Source organism: Limulus polyphemus, unplaced genomic scaffold, assembly GCF_000517525.1.
Source record: "Limulus polyphemus unplaced genomic scaffold, Limulus_polyphemus-2.1.2 Scaffold3024, whole genome shotgun sequence".
NCBI lineage: Eukaryota > Metazoa > Arthropoda > Merostomata > Xiphosura > Limulidae > Limulus > Limulus polyphemus.
This window is the reverse complement of record NW_013668634.1, coordinates 97,848-118,446: the sequence shown is the minus strand read 5'-3', so window position 1 is coordinate 118,446 and position 20,599 is coordinate 97,848. Positions and strand designations below refer to the sequence as shown.

General features: G+C 29.9%; 1 protein-coding gene across 1 annotated transcript in view; it reads right to left on the bottom strand.

Annotated features, from left to right (window-relative positions):
* Window positions 1-3,608: 3,608 nt before the first annotated feature.
* The window catches only part of LOC106468487 (aldehyde dehydrogenase family 16 member A1-like), a 39,675-nt gene continuing 22,684 nt past the window's right edge, over window positions 3,609-20,599 (bottom strand). Inside the window, exons 10-13 of the mRNA XM_013928917.2 lie at window positions 15,925-16,092; window positions 12,827-13,031; window positions 7,967-8,152; window positions 3,609-5,512 (exon numbers count right to left, since the gene is read on the bottom strand). Of these exons, the coding sequence (XP_013784371.1) occupies window positions 5,213-5,512; window positions 7,967-8,152; window positions 12,827-13,031; window positions 15,925-16,092 (859 nt within the window). The 3' untranslated portion in view covers window positions 3,609-5,212. The remainder of the gene's footprint in view (window positions 5,513-7,966; window positions 8,153-12,826; window positions 13,032-15,924; window positions 16,093-20,599) is intronic.

The window sequence follows — 20,599 nt, the reverse complement described above, 5'->3', positions numbered from 1 at the left end:
ACAAGAACGTCGAATCTGAATCACTTGAAAAAAACACGGGGGTGCTTAACTTTTTCCAGGTGTATATATATATTATTTGAAAACAAAGTGTGTGCTATTTATTCATCGTTGAATTTTTCGCTAACAAATCACAGACACCTACTGTAAAAAACTCCTAAGCTCAACAACAATATACTATATATTTATACTATTATGAAATATATGTAAAAGGCCATTTATTTCGACAAATGGCAAAAAAGAACTTTTATATAATTTTTAAATTCTGACGACAAGATTATACTTATACTTTTCTGGTAGAGTACAATATACAAAAAAACAACAAAAAAAAACAACCAAAGACAAATCGTATATCGTATTTATTTTCAAAACTTACTATTTAAAACAGTGTACTGCAAATAAATGTAACACGTGTACCATTTTATTAACACATAAATTTAATATCAATTCATAAATTTTTTAACATATCTATTTTCTCAAAGAAAATATAAGAAATTCCTAAAACAAGAACTTTAACATCTGTGAAACAACAGATATAAAAAAAGAATCATAAAAATAAAATTGGTACAAACAGTAACTAAATAACAATTCTTATAGCACATTGAACTGGATGAAGTCAGAATAACGTTTACACCATGTCAAGTATCTTCAATTTGTTTTCATGTAAATATAGGATAATGACTTAAAACATTTGATCACTTAACGACACACCAACCAATAACAACTACATTGATGAAATAGCAAATTCTTTTTTCTTTTTTTAACTTCAAGGAACTACTTCTATTTGTGTGTTAAATCAGCAAGGATAGTTATTTCTACCCATATAAACGAGGTAAAGCTTTATTTTAACACTACTACTGAAATGGAGCACATTTTTATTGACCTATGAAAGAAAAAGTGACCATGTATCATTTCATGCTCTTTCAGATATATCACTAGCTGAAACATAAAACTTGCAATTAAATAAAACCATTTTATTGGCAATTTGAACTGTAGACATACTACCTTTGACTGTATTAAAGTAAAAAGAATTGGTCCCATGAATACAAATCCATTAACTTACATAAATATTAAACCAAGAACACTACTGAATTTATAGAACTGCAGTAACTTTATGTAAAACGTATGTACACAAAACAAACTATTAATTAATATTATATGAAAATCTTTCTAGAAAACTAACAGGATCTTTTACAAACAGCACTTTGACAGTTTGTTTTTGCAGAATAATGTTATTTATGTTAAATATTCAATGTAATTGTATTATATTGAATATTTGTATTACTTCTACTGCTAATCTTTCTTTTCATTCATATTAGGTTTGTCTCTACTATCAAAAACCTGAAATGAACGACTACAAAAATTCCAGAACTTTGCATGCGATGAAAAGAACATCCACATTCATATAAACAGGGAATAATGTTTCAAAAACAATCCACAAAACTGTTTCAGTTTTGTTTTATATATACTATATTGTAAGTAAAGATTTTCACCTTGGACTGCATGATTAATCTCACCCAAGAAAACAATACATATATTAAGCTTGTCAATGATACTTTCATTTGATGATATAGTAAAAATTCCTAATCTCTCCCTGCTACACGTGTTCAAAATGTCCTAATTGCACTAAATTTCAAATGGGAGATTAAACAAAAACCTGGTGAAACCACTATTATTCACATTTAAAAGCAAAAAAAAAGTCTGATGATTTTCTTAAATTACTTAAGGAACAGATACAGATAAAAGGCTTAGTAAAGTATGGTTTTCAGGAGCTGAATTAAAAAAAAAAGAATATACTCTACACCTTCACTAAGACGTATGTTATAAATGTGTATGCGTTTGAAGAGTGTGTGTGTGTGTGTACATATACATCTAATAAATGTCAAATTTTAGTTTCCATTTACTATCAACACTGATTAGTAACACAAAGCAATTTTATATAAAAATAAGAACTTCATAGTAATATCAGGGATACATATTTTTACCTTCTTTACAGGACAGAAAAAAATAAAGCAAAAAGGATTCCATCAAAATACATTTATGGCTCAAGCTTTTTATATCAGACAGTATACACACATCATGTAAGAAGCCTATTAAATCTAATAGCTAAAAACCATGCTATTTAATCTTATGTGCATCATATAAAGAGGCATGTCATATCTACATTAACAATGTATGTTCAGAGTGATCCTACAAATGAGTATAGCATGCGTAAAGAACATATTCATAATACTTGCTGAATTTATGTTTTCCCTGAATCTTGAAGTTGTAAGCTTTTATTGATATCTGTTTCGCATTACAAGTTTTTGATAATGTTCAATTTATAATCACTAAAAAGTTTGTACAAGCTAATTCCACAACATATTTTCAACAAAAATTGTTCATCTCTGCTGAATTATACAATATTTAATGGGAAAGGAAAATTAGTTACTTACAATTATCCAAGAACACGTGTTGTTTTAAACAAGACATATGCAGTCCATAACGTATCAACAATAAACCAAAGAAAACAGAATGGATAGACGAGTGATGACAGCTGATAAAAATTAAAAAATATCCGATAAGTGGCACATGACAGATGCAGCAACAGTATAACTTGGTACACAAACCAGTGCAGCTACAAGATGTCATAACACTTATTGTAAGAACATTTCCAATTCCCAAGAGATTTTGAGATTGAAAAGCCAGAGATGTCTTTGTCAGATGCTTTGAACACCATTAGCATATGCCTTGTATAATCAATAGACTATACAGGAACTCTGAAAATCTACTGACAAATCTTAACTGTGAATATCAAGGCTAATACAATAGAATGCAACAAAAATAAGTTGAAGTAAAAGCAAAACAGAACACAGAGGTTCTTAAACTATTGAGTCTGTAATATTAATATGCAACTGGTACATCAAAACAGAAATTCAGTATAAATAAAATTAATAATTTGTTGTAAATCACATCTTTTTGTTATTAAATACTGCTTACAATAACTTGAAACTAACTGTTATGTATTAGATCATTTCTAACCAAATTGTCAGTATGTGGACGTTTTCAACATCATTTTTAAATGTCAAGTAACTTAAAAATGCCGAAAAAAGCATTCTAATATTTTGTATTTCACAATATAAGTAGAAAAATAGGAAAAAGTAAACATTTATAAAAAAAAGGAAATAAGGAAAAAAATAACATCTAAGTTTGTGCTCACAAAATAACATACGGGATCTTAATGGACAGTAGGTGGGATTAGCATTACATTAAATACTACTGAATCAACACTCAATGTTCAATTATCTAGCCTTTGTGCACTTTTTTAATGAACTTGCATGTTTAATGCATGCACTTTTTTCCCCCAAAAATGGGAATGGGTATTGAAAATTCAATATGGACTTATATAAATTATAACCACTCAGTGTATTGTTCGATGATCTTAAAACATTTGTTCATCATATTTAACAAAAGCATAAGGCAAAAAAAACTGTATGAAGCAAGTTGATTTTAAAAGGACAAAATAGTCTTCCTTTTCACCATGTCATTGTGAAATGAGTTTAATTTGTAAAGCACTTACACCTTGCAATACTTATACAGTATCTTTCATCACTCCATGAAATGTGTTGATTAAAGTCTGTGTCCATGTCATTGTGAAATGAATAACATTGTTTAATTTGTAAAGCACTTACACCTTGCAATACTTATACAGTATCTTTCATCAATCCATGAAATGTGTTGATTAAAGTCTGTGTCCATGTCATTGTGAAATGAATAACATGGTTTAATTTGTAAAGCACTTACACCTTGCAATACTTATACTGTATCTTTCATCACTCTATGAAATGTGTTGATTAAAGTCTGTGTACTGTAATTTATCCCTAACATAACAGTACAAGGCTGATACACCTTTAGTAACTCTCAATATAAATGGTTTGTTGATATATATCAAATAGTTTCATAATTTACATTGTGGTCAGTAAATAATGCCAAGAATACATAATTTAATGCAACTTAACTTTGACCATTTAATCAATATAAGTCTCAAATTTGCTATTTATCAAACTTATGACTTCTATATTATCTAGAGATATGCTGTAATTCCAAAACCAACATGTATATGTAAAACAATGTTCAATTAAAATTATATCCTTTACTTTCTTTACATATAAGCCTATGTATAGCATTACATCGTAAAACTTTCTGTACAATATTCAATGTTTAATACCATATCTTAGAACACGCAGTACATCTAAGCCTTGCTCATACAACATCTTACAACTATAGTTAGATCTAAAAATATGCCCTTGACTTCCTTTACATCTGAGGTTATGTATAACATATATATATTCAGATACTATTAGAACTTAAAACTTTCTGTACAATATTCAACAATTAATACTAGATTTTATAATATGCAATATATATATATATAAGCCTTGCACGTACAACATTCTGCAACTATAATTAGATCTAAAAATAGATGTACAAGCCTTACATATACAATATTCTTCTAGGCCTGTTGGCTAGTGGGCTACAATTCAGAATGGAAGCCTCAATCAACTGGACATCTGCACGTTTAGCTGTGATCACATTATGAAAATGACAGACAATCCCATTATTTGAATCCAAGGGCTAGAAAGTGTGTGTGGTGGTGGAAGTTGCTGACCAGCTTCCCTTCCTCTGGTCAGCAGTTCAAAATTAGGTATGGTCATTTAGCCTATGTGTACACTATTCTACAATTATTTTTAGATCATCAACAGGTTTATGTCAAAACCTTACAAGTACACTATCCTACCTGTCTGAGCATGGCCTGGTGATTACCCTTACATGTACACTATTTTACTGGTCTTTGACCTTATGACTTGTTGAACAGCTGATAAAACTTAATTTCTACTTTACATTGTATGTTAGTGTAACTCTGTAAGCCTGATATGAACAACATCATATGATTAATAAAATGTGTTTATACTGATTTGTACAGTTATGCCTCACATTGTTACTAACACTGTTAACTATATCTTACATCTCGTTATTAATTTTCTTTTGTATCTAAGCTTTAATGTAATTTGATAATCATTGAAATGATGGTTCTATATAAATGCATTAAACATGCTGACATACAACTTTAAGCAAAAACATACACGATATGATGGGGGGTTGACTACAAATTATCATAATGTTTAGAAACAAAAAATGGAAATTATAGTTTTTAAAATTTCACAAATTTAAAATTTTAATTGGCAAAAATTTCTCCCATTGGTATCCAAAGTGTTTTATTGTGACAAGCCTCCTTCATCAACTTCACACAGATTTCACTGGGTTTGTACCACATCTGCATGTTTATGGAACCGACCCAAGTGCGTTTGAAGTTTTGTGAAGAAGCATGCTCTACAACTGCAGCTCCATCTGGAGAACAGCCATAATACCATATTGACTGAATGTCTTGGTGTTCAGCTAAGCAACGTGCCAGATGATCTTGAGAGCCAGTAAGGATATTTATAACACCTGGTGGAACATCTGATGTATCAAAAACCTTCAATACAAAAAGAAAAAGATTTTAAAATACTTTATATATTAAAATAAGGAAAGCTTTATGAAATCCTAGAATATAATAAAGCTGGTCAGTTATTATTTTTGAATTATCGTTAAGTAAGGAATATAATTTTAACATTCTCTGGTAAAGTAACTTTTTTATTACATTTCATTAGTAGATGGATATTGCTTAATAAAGTGTGCACTGTTTATTAATTATTCTTGCAACCATGACTGCATTTTCTTTTATAAAACTACTGAATAATCTGAAGAGATCAAGACTTACAAAATTAGGATACTTAAATATGAAATAAAGATGTTGTTTCAGTGATGAGTATATCTTGATTAACTTTAATGTATTTTAAAAGATGTTTTGTAATAGTTCCGTTATTAAGCACATCTCTTTTCATCCTGATGTTATGTTTCTAAACATATAACAGACTGCACAATTCTGAACTTCAAAAGATATTTAATACCTTTTTCTGTGCATTGGGTCTACTAATATTTTTACCAGAACTTTTAGTTAACCTTATACACATTTTAGTAATCCTGACAATCTATACCTGCTTGAATGGTTCAAACCATATTTATGTTCATACTACATATTTAATAAAGGCCACTAGAATTTTAACCAGATAAAGGAAAAACCTTTAAAAAGTGAGGTAACTAATTTACACATCCCTACCATAATATATATTGTATGTTTGATTTACAGTTACCAACCAACAAGATTCTAAATGTTACACTTATATCTAGTTTCTCTAAAAACTGATGTTTTATACAATTTTATGATGTTTCTTGTACCAAATTCAACATAAATGATTTGAAAATAATAAATAATGCTTTAGACAACATTGTAGTAAGTCTAACTTCACTTACCACATATACATGTGTAGATTAAATCAGAAACTGAGATTCAAAGTATCTATTAGGCAAGGTTCCATTACATGTTTTAGATCTTTAGGGAACCAGTTTATCTTAAATGTGAACTCACTTTTCAAAACTAAAATAAAAAAAAAATGAATGTTTTTGCTTTCCGCATTATTACAAATGTACAGAAGATACAAGCTTTCAAATTTTTATTACATGTCCCTCAGAAATTTTTCTGGACTTGGAAAATGTTTCAAAAACGATTTCAACAGACTTCTTTCTTTAAAAAATGCCTTAAGTTTAGTAATTTACTTCTACAAGTTTGATTTAATAGGAGTTATGTACTTCTTACAGTTCACTGCAAACAAGAAAAAAGAATACTGGTATGTGTTTGTCATTATTTTATCTAAGAACAAAATCTCAAGTTGAAACTCAACAGGTTAACTTTTAAACCTTTGTTGAAATACTTTCAAAATATGGCATTACTTAACTTTATAATAAATATAAATTTCAATGAAGTAAATTACAACCATTATGAAACAGTGATTTTCTTGTATCAAAATGTTTTCAAAATCTTCTACATAAGTTTCAATAAAATCATCATCCATAACAAAAAAGATATTTGACATAGAAGTCCTTTGGGTCAATTTTATAAATTGCTATTTCCAAATCGTTTCACTAAAAGCTGCTTAAAAATAAATAAGTCTTAAATATACATATTAGTGATTGTTAAATATTAGTTATCTCGAAAATACCAAGTTAGACAGTATGTGTTTTTTTTCACCTCTATTCTTATTTTTTTAACAGCTTTACACACACAAAAGGAATATGATCTTGAATTAAATGCAGAAGCAAGAAAAATTCACTATGTCTAAAATATTGGGGTATGCAGAAACACCTTTCTCTAAAAGTTTTAAGTTAGCTTATCTGCTACAACTTGCACATCTATCATAGCAACCAACTTATCACAAATATACTTATTATACAGTATACCTACCAAATAGTTGTGTAACATAACTTCTATAGACATCAATATACATATTAGGTCAATACCTGCCTGCTATCTATTAAATGCTACCAAACATAGTTTGTTAATATGGCAAATCACTCAACGAAGAAACACCCACATGATATGTATTAAATGCTACCAAACCATTTATTAATATGGCAAATCACTCAATGAAGAAACACCCACATGATATCTATTAAATACTACCAAACAGTTTATTAATATGGCAAATCACTCAACGAAGAAACACCAACATGATATGTATTAAATGCTACCAAACACAGTTTATTAATATGGCAAATCACTCAACGAAGATCCACCCACCTGGTACATATTAATCTCTACCATAGTTTGTTAATATGGCACATTACTCAATGAAGAACCCACCTGGTACATATTAATCTCTACCATAGTTTTTTAATATGGCACATTACTCAATGAACAACCCACCTGATACATATTAATCTCTACCATAGTTTGTTAATATGGCACATTACTCAATGAAGAACCCACCTGGTACATATTAATCTCTACCATAGTTTTTTAATATGGCACATTACTCAATGAACAACCCACCTGATACATATCAAGGGCTGCCAATGGCTGTTTTTCATTTGGAACAACAATGACAGAGTTTCCTCGAGCAATTGCAGAAGCAACAAGAGTTACAAATGCCAACAGAGGGCACTCTTCAGGACAGATTATACCAATGATACCCACTGCTTCTTGTGATGTTATTACCATTCCATAGAGCTGAGTTTCCTATGAAACAGAAGTTTGTTTGTTTTTTAGAAAGGAATCAAAAACAAATTTATGTTATTTGCTAATTGTCATATAACAATTTTTCACTTATGTAAAAGCTCATTATATTAGAAACTATTATTAAAAATGTTCTACACAACAATTAACTGTGGTATAATTTCTTTTGAGATCATTAACAAAGGTTATGGTAAATCAAATTCATACAATATATCTTAACAAACAAATAAAACCATTTCTTAAAACATTAAGATCTTAAATTAATGTTTAACATCAGCAGTATCTTTGATTTGCAGTAATGTCTTAAGGTTTATAATGTTAAAAACCAGGTTTCAATACCCATGTTGAGTACAGTACACATAGCCCACAGTGTAGCTTTGTGCTTAACAACAAAATGTTTTATCTGAAAATAAAATATCAATATGCATTTGATGCTTAGTATATAAAGAGAAAGTATAATTAGAATAAAATTTTAATTTAAAAAGGAAAGTTTATTGGATAAACTTTAATTATATTTTTGATCAATTTTAATATGCTTAGTTTATACATGGAGTGCATTATGTGTTTTAATATACTTAGTTTATACATGGAGTGTATTATGTGTTTTAATATACTTAGTTTACACATGGAGTGTATTATGTGTTTTAATATACTTAGTTTACACATGAAGTGTATTATGTGTTTTAATATACGTAGTTTATACCTGGAGTGTACTATGTGTTTTAATATACTTAGTTTACACATGGAGTGTATTATATGTTTTAATATACTTCGTTTTACATGGAGTGTATTGTGTGTTTTAATATACTTCGTTTATACATGGAGTGTATTGTGTGTTTTTGAAAACACATGTAATTAATTTAGAATATTTATGTTTAGTTGAAAAACAGTACTTGTATGTTTTTGTTATAGATTCTCATTAAATTATATCCTGAAGAGTGACCTTTGAAGTCACAAAACCAGTTAAAGAATTTAATAAAACAGAAAAAAACATAGAATAGTCTGATATTCCAGTGACTTTGTATTCGTATCCACAAGCGAGTCTTGTTGGTGTTTTGGTTAAATACGTGTGTGTGTATGTGTGTGTATATATATCACACTTATGAAAATGCATTATGTAAAATGTATTTAGATTTTTTATTTTCTTACATAATGACTATGGAAGCTTTTTAGCAAGAGTGCAAGAGTCATGAGGCATCTCGACATATCAAACTGCAGTTCTTGAGAGATGTTCAGTATATTCAAACAACTTGTTACACACTATATTTATCTATTTAAACATAATGTGTTAGATTTTATTTTTTCCTGGTGTTGATCATTTGTTACAGTATTTAAAATCTTCACCATTATATTTATCTGAAAATATAAATATTGGATAGCATTGTATTTGAAATCTTTAAAAACTTATGGTCATTCTAAAATTTGATAAAATAAAAAAAGGAAGATAAAATAACAAGGAAGATTCTTGAAATTTAACAACTTTAAATTATGATATGAAATTTAAAGTATTACAAAAAAAAAAACCTCAAACTTAGAAGATGGAAAAAAGTTCTCTTCTCAAGAAAGCAGAGCTACAATGGAAGATTTGTTTGTTAGTGAGGAATTCAAAGATGGTCTTAAACATTTGAATGTTTGTCAGGCAGCACTCAAGCTGTATCAGATTTTTTCTTTGTTTTCTTGTTAATAAAAAGTATTTGAGAATAGTTGAATAGTAACAACATATTAAATATCACTCACATGGAAAATTTATAATTTTTTTTTATTTGTATAATGCCCATTACCTAAAAAACAAACACATACCATAGTGTTAAAAGTAGCACCTTCCTTGCATTGGAGCAGACCATTATGGCGAAGCAAATGGATACACATTTAACAGTTGAGTTGCTTGAATAGAATGTACTGAACACCTAGTATACATGAAGCAGGAGAAGTGTTTTGGTAGAATAAGTATAATTTTAATGTTGAAAAACAAGCACTGGTGTAACCTGTTAGTTGTTGCCACACACTCTGTCTGCCGTGGGGAATCAAACCCCACACTTTAAGATTGTATGTCTGTAAACTTACTGCTGGCCTGCCAAAGAACCATATGCAATTCCTCTAAATGGCCACAATGAGTATCACACATAGCATCAAATGTGTACATCAACAATGTTCTTTTTTTAACATAAAAACATCATTATTAATCTTTATATCTTCAAATGACATGTCAATGTTTTACTTCATTCATTTATTGGATAACCCATAAATTAAGTGTTTCCTACCAAATATATATTACTAATTATGGTGAACTCACCACTACATTATGTACATTAGTATTATCAAAGGATTGAACCTTCATTCGGTAAGGTGTTCCGAACCACTGACGGTCAAAAATGTATTTTTTACTACAGACCTAGAAGAACTACAGAAAAAAGTGCATTAGAACTTTTGTAGTTTGAAGTGGCTCTTGCACTACATTTTGTGGGCTTCCTTAATCATTATCTAGAGAAAAGAAATTAAATTTTCAACTAGTTCTGTTTTTATGTGTGTATTTTCATTCAGTTTTTAAGATTCAATTGCATCTTTATAATATACACTATAGGCCAAACAGACACTTCTCACACTTTAAGGCTCAAATTTCACTTATTATTTTACTGCATGCATAACTACAAGTAATCTAAATTTTTTGTCTGTTTGTGTATGTCTAAAGAAACACTTTAAAACACACAATCTTTAGTGCAATACAAGCTGTCACTATGAACCAAAGAGTGTTAATTTCAGCAATTTGTACAATGTTCCAGCTTTTATTATTTTAGAATCTTTTTGGAATTATAACCTGTAAACCTAATTTAATCTTTAGGCAAAGTTCTAAAACTAGTCTTAACATTTTGAATCCTGATTTAGAGAGGTAATTAGTACATATACATGTCAATTATACAAGTATTTGATGGTACACTACAGATGAAGTTTTTCTCATAAATATAAAAACTACTTTATAGATAGCATGTTGTAAGCCAGTCTTACAGTGGTTTCACTCAACACATAGGTGCACCACTACTTCATAGCATGTTGTCAGTTTTATACTGGTTTCATTCAACACACAGGTGCACCACTACTTCACAGCATGTTGTCAGTTTTATACTGGTCTCACTCAACACACAGGTGCACCACTACTTCACGGCATGTTGTCAGTCTTAAACTGGTTTCACTCAACACATAGGTGCACCACTACTTCACAGCATGTTGTAAGTCAGTCTTACACTGGTTTCACTCAACACCACATAGGTGCACTGCTGGTTCACACATACTGCTCAATTACTATAGAATTGGGTAACAAAATCCTTGAAATAGACCCAGTTTGCTTTTAGTCTTCATTCAGGTACATGTGATATAGAAAATAATATTTTTCTCAGCACTGTGTATCCTAAAGCAAGTTTAGCATAAATATATTTTAGAAAATACAGAGCTTTTTTTAATTGACTTGAAGCTGGTACAACTAACAATACATATTTTACATTCACAACACAACATTGAAAGCTCACCTGTGTTTTATTAAACTTTTCATATAAATGCATTTTCTCTTTTTAAGAAATGAAAAACACTTATAAGTAAAGTAAGTCACAAAAGTATATGTCCACAATGAAAGTAAAAGTATTTAAATATTTACAGTGTTCCATTAAACATTGATTTCTTTTAACAATTGTGGTATAAGATCACAAATTACAGAAGAATATTTTTCTTAGTACCCAACATTTTAGTTTCCATCTTTCATAAAGGGTTAGAGGTCTTGTGTTATCACATCAGATAATCATGCGATGAAGTTTGTTTAAAATGCACCAAACAGCAATAATTAATAAATGTGTGACATTTTATGTGCCCCACTATGCTCAAAAGAGAAATAAGTCAAGACAGGATAAGAATGAAATTTATATAACTAATAAATTTTCACTGCATATATTTTCTTAATGGTTTTAAACATTACTTTACTGACCTACAAAATGTCAAACATGAAAGAACTATAAAGGATTAAAAACAGAAAATCAAAATTTAGAGATAAGAATGAAAAAGATTAAAAGATTTGTAAACATGAAAACCATATTGCATACTCAAAGAAATATTGGATTATGTTCTTCATGAAAACACAGGTAAAACCACCAATCCACTATAAATTCAAGATAGAAAACAACAACAACTAAATGAGCTTATGAATAAAAGTAACATTTCACATATACTGTTTAATAACCTACACTACTACACAGAAGAGCTTTCAAATTACACAGTACTATCTAAGGAATACAAGTCAACAATTTCATCATGGCCAGTTAGTTCAACTTGTAATCCACCACTATACCTCTTTATAGCAGTTACATGATAAAAAAGAAATCTACATTCTCATTTAAATGAAGGACAAGTACACTTTAACAGCATTAATGAGTTTAGTTTATAATTAGAAAAGCCAATATTAAAGTTCACATAAACTTGTTGTTGTTTTTTATTATTATATAAGTTTTGCCCACTAATTTATAAAAAACTATACTTAATATTCAACCTAGTATCTAAATACTGCTAATTTTGATGGGATACAATTACTTTATAGATACATAGTGAATTTCTTGAATCTTTAGTTTAGTTTTATTCTATATAACAAATAGATAATAACTTAAAGAGTAACTTAGGAAAGTTAAACCAGATTATTACCTGGACAGTTCCCCCAAACTTGTCACAGCATGATGCAAAAGTAAATAAACTTGAAACACACTGATCTACTTCTTGGAGGCATTCTTCTTCTGTTTTCCCTGACATCTCTTCTAATTGAGCCACAAAAGCATTCTTTCTTTGTTCCATGTTCTCGGCAATGTAATACAATATCTGTGCTCGACTGTGACCTGGTCGTTTCTCCCAGCTTGTCAGAAAGTTTTAAAAATCTTTAAATTTCATTCTTAAAGCCTTTAGTAATAATCTATTAGGTATAATATTACTGGTAATTATACTTACTGTATTCTATAGAAGTACCATTAATATCTTACCAATTTCTGCTTATCGTAAGTTTCAAATAGCTGTCAATGTTTGTAAAAATTAAAAATCAAATCTGGAAAGTACAAAAAAAAATCTCAAGAATATCAGGTTTGACTGATAAATGTCCATGTGTAAAGGCAAATCAAAATGTTTTAATGAAATAAGTAGAAAATCAAATAAATGGAATTGCTTTTGTTCTTCTGAGGTTACACGAACATCAATAATATTGGTGTGAAAAGTCAAAACACTTGAACAGGAGTTAAGCCATCAGATAGTGGGGTGGCGAGAAATAAGGACTAGCATGCGCTAAAAAAAAATTCACAAACTATCAAACAATTTACTCTACTTTTTATATGGGTCAGTCACATATAAGGAAGCTGACCTAAGTCAACAAAAGTGTGAAGTAAATAACAAGATACATAATATTGTGTGATGAGATTCAGTGAAATAGTTTTTTAAAAGTCATAAAACATAAAAGAAATATCAGTTTCAATTAAATATTTTGTTTGCTTCCGTCAAGAAAAACTCTGGTGCCTTGGAAAGTGATTAATAACTGATTTGCCTTTTTCTAGATTATTCAGAGTTCACTGCTGATCTATCTGTTGTGAAATATAGAATGCTCTTTCCTTGTCTGAATAATACAAATAACTCAAGTTTTATGGCAATAATTATTTCAGACTTCTATCATTAGTCTTCAAGCTTCTAATGAAGTACTTTTGTTGTATTACATTTAGTAATATTACTGTTACTTCTATTACTGAAAGATATAACTTATGAAAGCTTACTGACTTGTAAGACTACTGTACTTCAATAACATTAAACAATAACAATAAAACGAAATGCAAAACATATATTTTAAGTTTTTAGGAAACAAGAAATACTACAATAGTGATAAGTTAGTAAGTTAAACTAACTGCAGTGGTTTTATTACAAAAATGTTGAAAGCCATTTTACTGTAGAATATATATGTTGATGATACATTTACTATCCAGGTCATAGATCATGTTAATGATGAGTTTTTTAAATATTTGAATAACAAAGAACCAAATATAAAGTTTATACTTTAATGTGAACAACAATCTAGTTTGCTATCACTGGATGCTTTGGTAAATAATCAACAGGGCAAGTTTGTGTATTGTAAACCAATATGTTCAGGATTTTATGCCCATTTTAGTAGTTTTATTCTTAAAGCATTTGAAATAAATTTAAAGTACTTATTAATAATGCTTATAGGACTAGAATGAGTCATTCTATGTTGTATGATGAAAGAAGTTGCAGTATACAATTTTTGAAATGTAATAAGTTTAACAGTAATTTCACTGATAGCAATATCACTGAAATGCTAAATGCACCAACAACCCCCTACGTTTTGGAGTTTGATGTACCAAAGAAAATAATATAGTAACATTTATGAGAATAATCATAGCAGATAACAAAAAAGTTAATTTTAACCTTAGGCAGAGTTTATTCAAATATTGAAATTTGATGTATTTTGAAGAACATTGTACAAATAAAAAAATTATTTCATAATATGAATAAAAAAGTAATTCATTATCTAAAAATGTACATGTTCCTCTTGTACGAAAAAATATGTAAGCCCCTTGACTCACATAAAAGAGAACATTTCTTAGAACTTTTAGAATATATCAAGTATTAAGTTTCATATTTGAATAAAATTCTACCACTATGAACAACTCTGTGATAATTAACTAAACTTACAATGAAGAACATCTGAGAATTTGAGTGAGTTTGATAACTGCAAGTATGAAGCTTATATTAGACAAATAAAACTTGGTAACAGCACTTCTCCTAAAATTGTAAGCATTAAAGTATTATTTGCTTAACAAGATGAATTTATGAAGTCACAGATACATTCCTCACTGCTCAGAAGATTGTGGATAGTAAGTGAATGCTTATAAATAAATCTAAAAATGATCAGATTTTGTTATTTTTCCGTGAAATATTGTCTACCAATGTTGCTGTAGTGAAAGCTTTCAACAGGAGGTTGGGTGGGGTAATTAGATACCTTCATACTTCACATAATACCCAAAAGTACAGGGTAATTAAAAACTTTTGCATATGAAAACTGTTAGAAGATTTGTTTCTCTGACAAATTTTATATGGCAGTTTAAGAATGTTTTTGTCACAGATATCAAAACTACTGTTTTATATGCTGTAATGTTAGCTCTCCATCTTAGATTTCTTAAATATCCAACAATATCAATTACCTTAAAACATTATATACTTCTACATACCACTGATGTCACTATAGTTCACATTTTTAAGATCATTCATTTTTTTAGTGTCATTGCCATTACACCCTAAAATCTATACAAATCAAATATTAAAAACAAAGTCCTGTATGTGTTTCTCATTAATACTTTGCAATCTTACTAGTGCAACAATAAGACACATTAAAGGAAACTCAGAAAAACACAGGTTATGAATAATCACAAAGACTTGATGGTTGTGAAAATGTAACTAGATTTGCAAAAAACAGAGTTCTACTACTATACATTTTTAAACAATCCTACAATACTGATGAAGTGAAGAATGCACTACTGAAGTACTACCATTATCAACACAAGAATTCCAAACTAATTGAATTAAAAACTAATCTAGAGAGATGTTAAAAGTAAACAAATCAAAAACCACTAATGGATTAAAAAAATATCCCAAAATATAAGATAAAAATATATTACACAAGCAAGGTCCATTTTCTGCATCTCTACAAACAAGACCTAAAGTTTAAGTATTTTGGGCATCCAGTGCTTACATACCTTGGTTGACCTTTAAGACTTGCTTCTACTGCATTTCTAACATCCTTTTTTCCTGCATCTGGAACATAGGCAATCACTTTGCCTTTGGAATTATATACTGCTCGTGATGAATTCCCATCTGGTCTTTTCTGAGCTCCTCCATAATACAGTTTGTATGTATGATCAACACTGGAAGTAAACAAAATATTGTAAGAAACTGAGTTACTCCGACATACTTGGAGATAAAGAGCAACTTTCAGAAATAGTTTAATATTAATATAGCATGTCTGTAACAAAATTAGCAGCACTACTTCAAATGCCCCCATAAATAGTTTATCTGTTGTTTCAAATTTGTGTGCAAAAAGCTACATAATATGGGCTATTTGCACATAGTTGTCTCTAACCTTGAACTGCCAGATTAGATGGAAGACAGCTAGTCGACAGTATCTAAAGTCAGCTCTTGGACTACTCTTGTCCGATTAAATATTGGAATTTGACCATTACTCTTACAGCAGACAAAGTGCAGAGTGCATTTTTTTTCAGTAAGGGTATATGAACCATGAATCCATATTCAGGTTTTTTGACTCTAGCCACTAGTTGAAAAATGGTGATAAGAACAAATTTAAAACTGTCTCATTTCTTTGTCAACAGTAACTTAAAAACACAACTAAAATGTTAAGTTCAGAGCCAGATGATATCAACGTTTCATAAAAGAGGGAATACAAGTGTGAATAAAATAAATTTTGACAGTGCAACAGTAATAAAACACTACAGGTAAGCCCGGTTATTTTATAGGTGAAAAAAAAACTTTCTCATTTATGGCACAATAATGAAAGTCAAAAAAGGTAAAAATTAACATACATACTGATTCTCTTTTTCACCGACAAAATGCACACACAGACACACACTCTCTGTCACATACTCAGTATACCTTTCTTGGTCTTTAGCTGTTGTTGTTGTTTTAGTGTAAAGCTACATAATGGGTTATCTGCACTTTGTGTACCATGGAGAATCAAACCCCAGAGTGTACCATTTCATGTTCATATACTTACTGCTGACCCACTTGGAGGGCAACCATAATCTTTTAGGCTGAAATAAAACCTTAAAAATGACTAATGAGTCTATAAGCTACAGCAAATGTTTTCATATGACAAACAGAACTCACCATACAGTAAGAGCATTTGTTACATATGTCTGTATATTATTACCACTACTACAAAATAATCAATTAATCAAAATTAATGTTGCCAGTTGTTCAGATGTTGATTATTTCTACTATATAAGTGATTGAAATGCTGCATTATGCTTGTATGTTGTTAAGCCATATAATGAGGTGTGCTTTGTGAAATGAGGGTCTCAGGCTTGATTCCCAATGCCACTAAACTTGCTTACCATCTGTTTTTATTGTAAAGTTACAAAGGATATCTGTCATTGTTATTAATTTCAACTGCTCATTAAAAGGAGAGTAATTGGCTTGCAGTAACCATTGCCAACTCACTGGCTACTTACATGTTAACTAAAGTGTAAAATTACTGTATTTTTACATTGTGTCATGTTTCTAATACCTAATTGCATAAATGTATTATTTAATGTTGTACAAGCAGGGGTGGATCTGTGAAAGATGATCAAGGGGTCCAGACACCTCTCCACACATACACACCCATTTTTTAAAAAAATTAATAACTATTTTCTTTAATGTTGTATAAGCAGGCATGGAACTGGGTGTAGTGTCCATGTGGAACAAGCCTCTGCTGCCTATTTAAAAAAATAATAATAACTAATATTTAATGTTTACAAAATTACATGCAAAGTTTCACCATGCTACTCTTCGCTTAAAGGGAGTTATAGGATGTTTTGCGTTTTTTACCAGTACATCGTCAAATTTCAACGGATCTTCTCGAAATTTTTCATGAAGGTTCTTTGCGTCCTTTCGTATTTACATGCACATTTGTAACTTTGTAGTATTAGTTTTCAATTTTTGTGGTCGTTTTTTGTTAGTACTTTATTGGATTCTCTTGAAGCGTATTTGTACTGCCATGAAGCATTTTCTTATTCTTTGTTTCTCGATTTCTTGTTACCAGTGGGTACTGAATTGATGCATCTTAACCATTTGGTATGTAGGTTCATTAGTTCGTTCCAAAATTACACGCAAAGTTTCACTATGCTACTCTTTGTTTTAAGGGAGTTACAGCAGTTTTTGCGTTTTGTATCAGTATTTCGTCAAATTTCAACAGATCTTTTCGAATTTTTTAGTGAAAGTTCGTTGCGTCCTTTCATATTTACATTCAAAATACTAATTTTATAGTGTTAGTTTGCAATTTTTATGGTCGTTTATGTTACTACTTTATTGGCTTCTCTGAAATCGTATGTGTAGTGCAGTGAAGCTTTTTGTTACTACTTATTTCTCAATTTCTTGTTACCAAAGAGAACAGAATTGATGCATCTTAACCAAATTTGATATATAGGTTCACTAGGTCGTTCCAAAATTACATGCAAAGTTTCACCATGCTACTCTTCGTTTTAAGGGAGTTATAGGATGTTTTGCGTTTTTTACCAGTACATCGTCAAATTTCAACGGATCTTCTCAAATTTTTCATGAAGGTTTGTTGCGTCCTTGCGTATTTACATGCAGTTTGTAACTTTAAAGCATTAGTTTTGCATTTTTCAAGATATAATAGCTATATAATTTAAATGTTATAAAAGTAGAGGTGGATCTAGGAAAGGGGGTCCAGGAGCCTAACTTCCTTGCCTTGCAATTTTAGAAAGTAATAACTATCATTTAATTTTGTATAAGTAGGTGCAGATGTAGGGGAACCTAAACCATTCTCCATTTTCTCAGAAATTCATAACAGTTAGACATTCTTACAGTACCAAATACTATCAAAAAGAAGCATTAGACATCAGAATTTTGATTTGATTGGGCTATTAATTAACATAAAAATGTTTTTGAAATTTTCTGAAATAAACACAGCTAGTCTACAGCAATCCAGTTAAGGATCTCAGCCAATAACGGATTATTTCTAAACAAACACAGTATAAACATTGGTTAAATTTGCCATGGTAAATTTTCATGCTTAGCCTTTTCCACACACAAACACTGTGTCTAGATTTTAGAGATATGTTTCTTCTAAGTTAGAATTGTTTAGGACACCTGCAGCTCTTTTAATATCCACTTCTAAATGACCAAACCAACTTAAGCTCCTCCCCACCTGACACAAGGTGAACATCAGGTTACTTCTGGTTCTTTGGTTAAATATATATATATAAACCTATTTACAAACCAGTTCAGTATGAACCTGATGATGCCTGATACTGGCAAAACTATGGTCATTAATAAATGAAGTTTTTGTAAAATGTACAACTGTCTTTATTTTGTTTGTCCTCAATTCTGTAATTATGGAGTTTCACCAAATACCAATGGTTTCAAGTATCAAGAATATATCAATATTATTTTCACTTTGACTTATTTATGTTACTTTAGGACTATAATGTTAATGTTGATTAATCCAAAATACCATATTATTATAGTGGATATTAATTTGGTATTATAGAAATACCAAAAATTTGGTTACATTGTTACACAGCTAACTTTAAGAAAGTTACCTGATATCACAATACTGTAAAAATGAAACATTACTGCAGCTAGAACGAAGTTACTGTTACATGTTAACACAATAAACTATTTTTATATGAACAGACTTTCTAATTTTATTCTTATTCATTTCTTCATGGTTTCTAAGAAAAAGTTATAACTATTAAAAGTTCATTTTACTAAATAAATTGATGTTATTCTACTTTCTATGTAATTTAAATTTAGGCTACTTAAAGAACATAAAAAAAATACTAGGTTTTACTTTGGCAAAATACTCAATCGCTTAATAAACAAGAACAATCAGAGATTGCATACCCTCATCCCACCGCTCCTTTTCAAGATTGAATGCATTAATATCGGATAACATCAAATTTCCCCTTTGAAAACTCAGAAAATCATTCTCAGATCTAGAATGATCAATGAACCAGATAATTTTTTGTAGTGTGATGAGGAAACTCAAATTTAATGTGCCCATGAAATTTGGTACAAATCTGGTCACTCTTTACAGGGTTATTAATCTAAAACTGTGAAAATGCCATATCTTGCCATTATAAAAAAATTCTTCAAAGTGATCCAGAATCCGGGTCCAAATTTGGATCCAGATCAAACTTGGGGAGGACTGTCCCATACTAACTTCTCATCTTGTGTAAAATTTTTGTGTACATCGGTCTGTCAGTTTTCGTATGGCAATACCCTTGACCCCCACCTCTGGGGGCAAGAATAATAAAACGAGTTATGATTATTCATGTATCTTGACTGGTTACAAAGCATTTGAGAACTGAATAGTTATAGATATAATATTTAAGACCCAAAGATTGTTGTAAATTAGGGTTTTATATTATGTTTAATAATGTTTAAACTTAAATTTTTTTTTCATATTTAAACATTATATCGATTTAAACAAAAAAATACCGAAGAAGTACTATTATTATCTTCTACAAGCAGCTTTGTACATGTGTAAGTTACCATGTACTTCTGTAAGTTCTATAAATGTAAAAATAGTGAAGTAACATGAAAACTAATTGCACCTGGGGTATGATAATGGCCTGCTTTGATATGACAGTGAGCATTAACTCTTTCAGCATGGGCTCGATCCCTGGGATC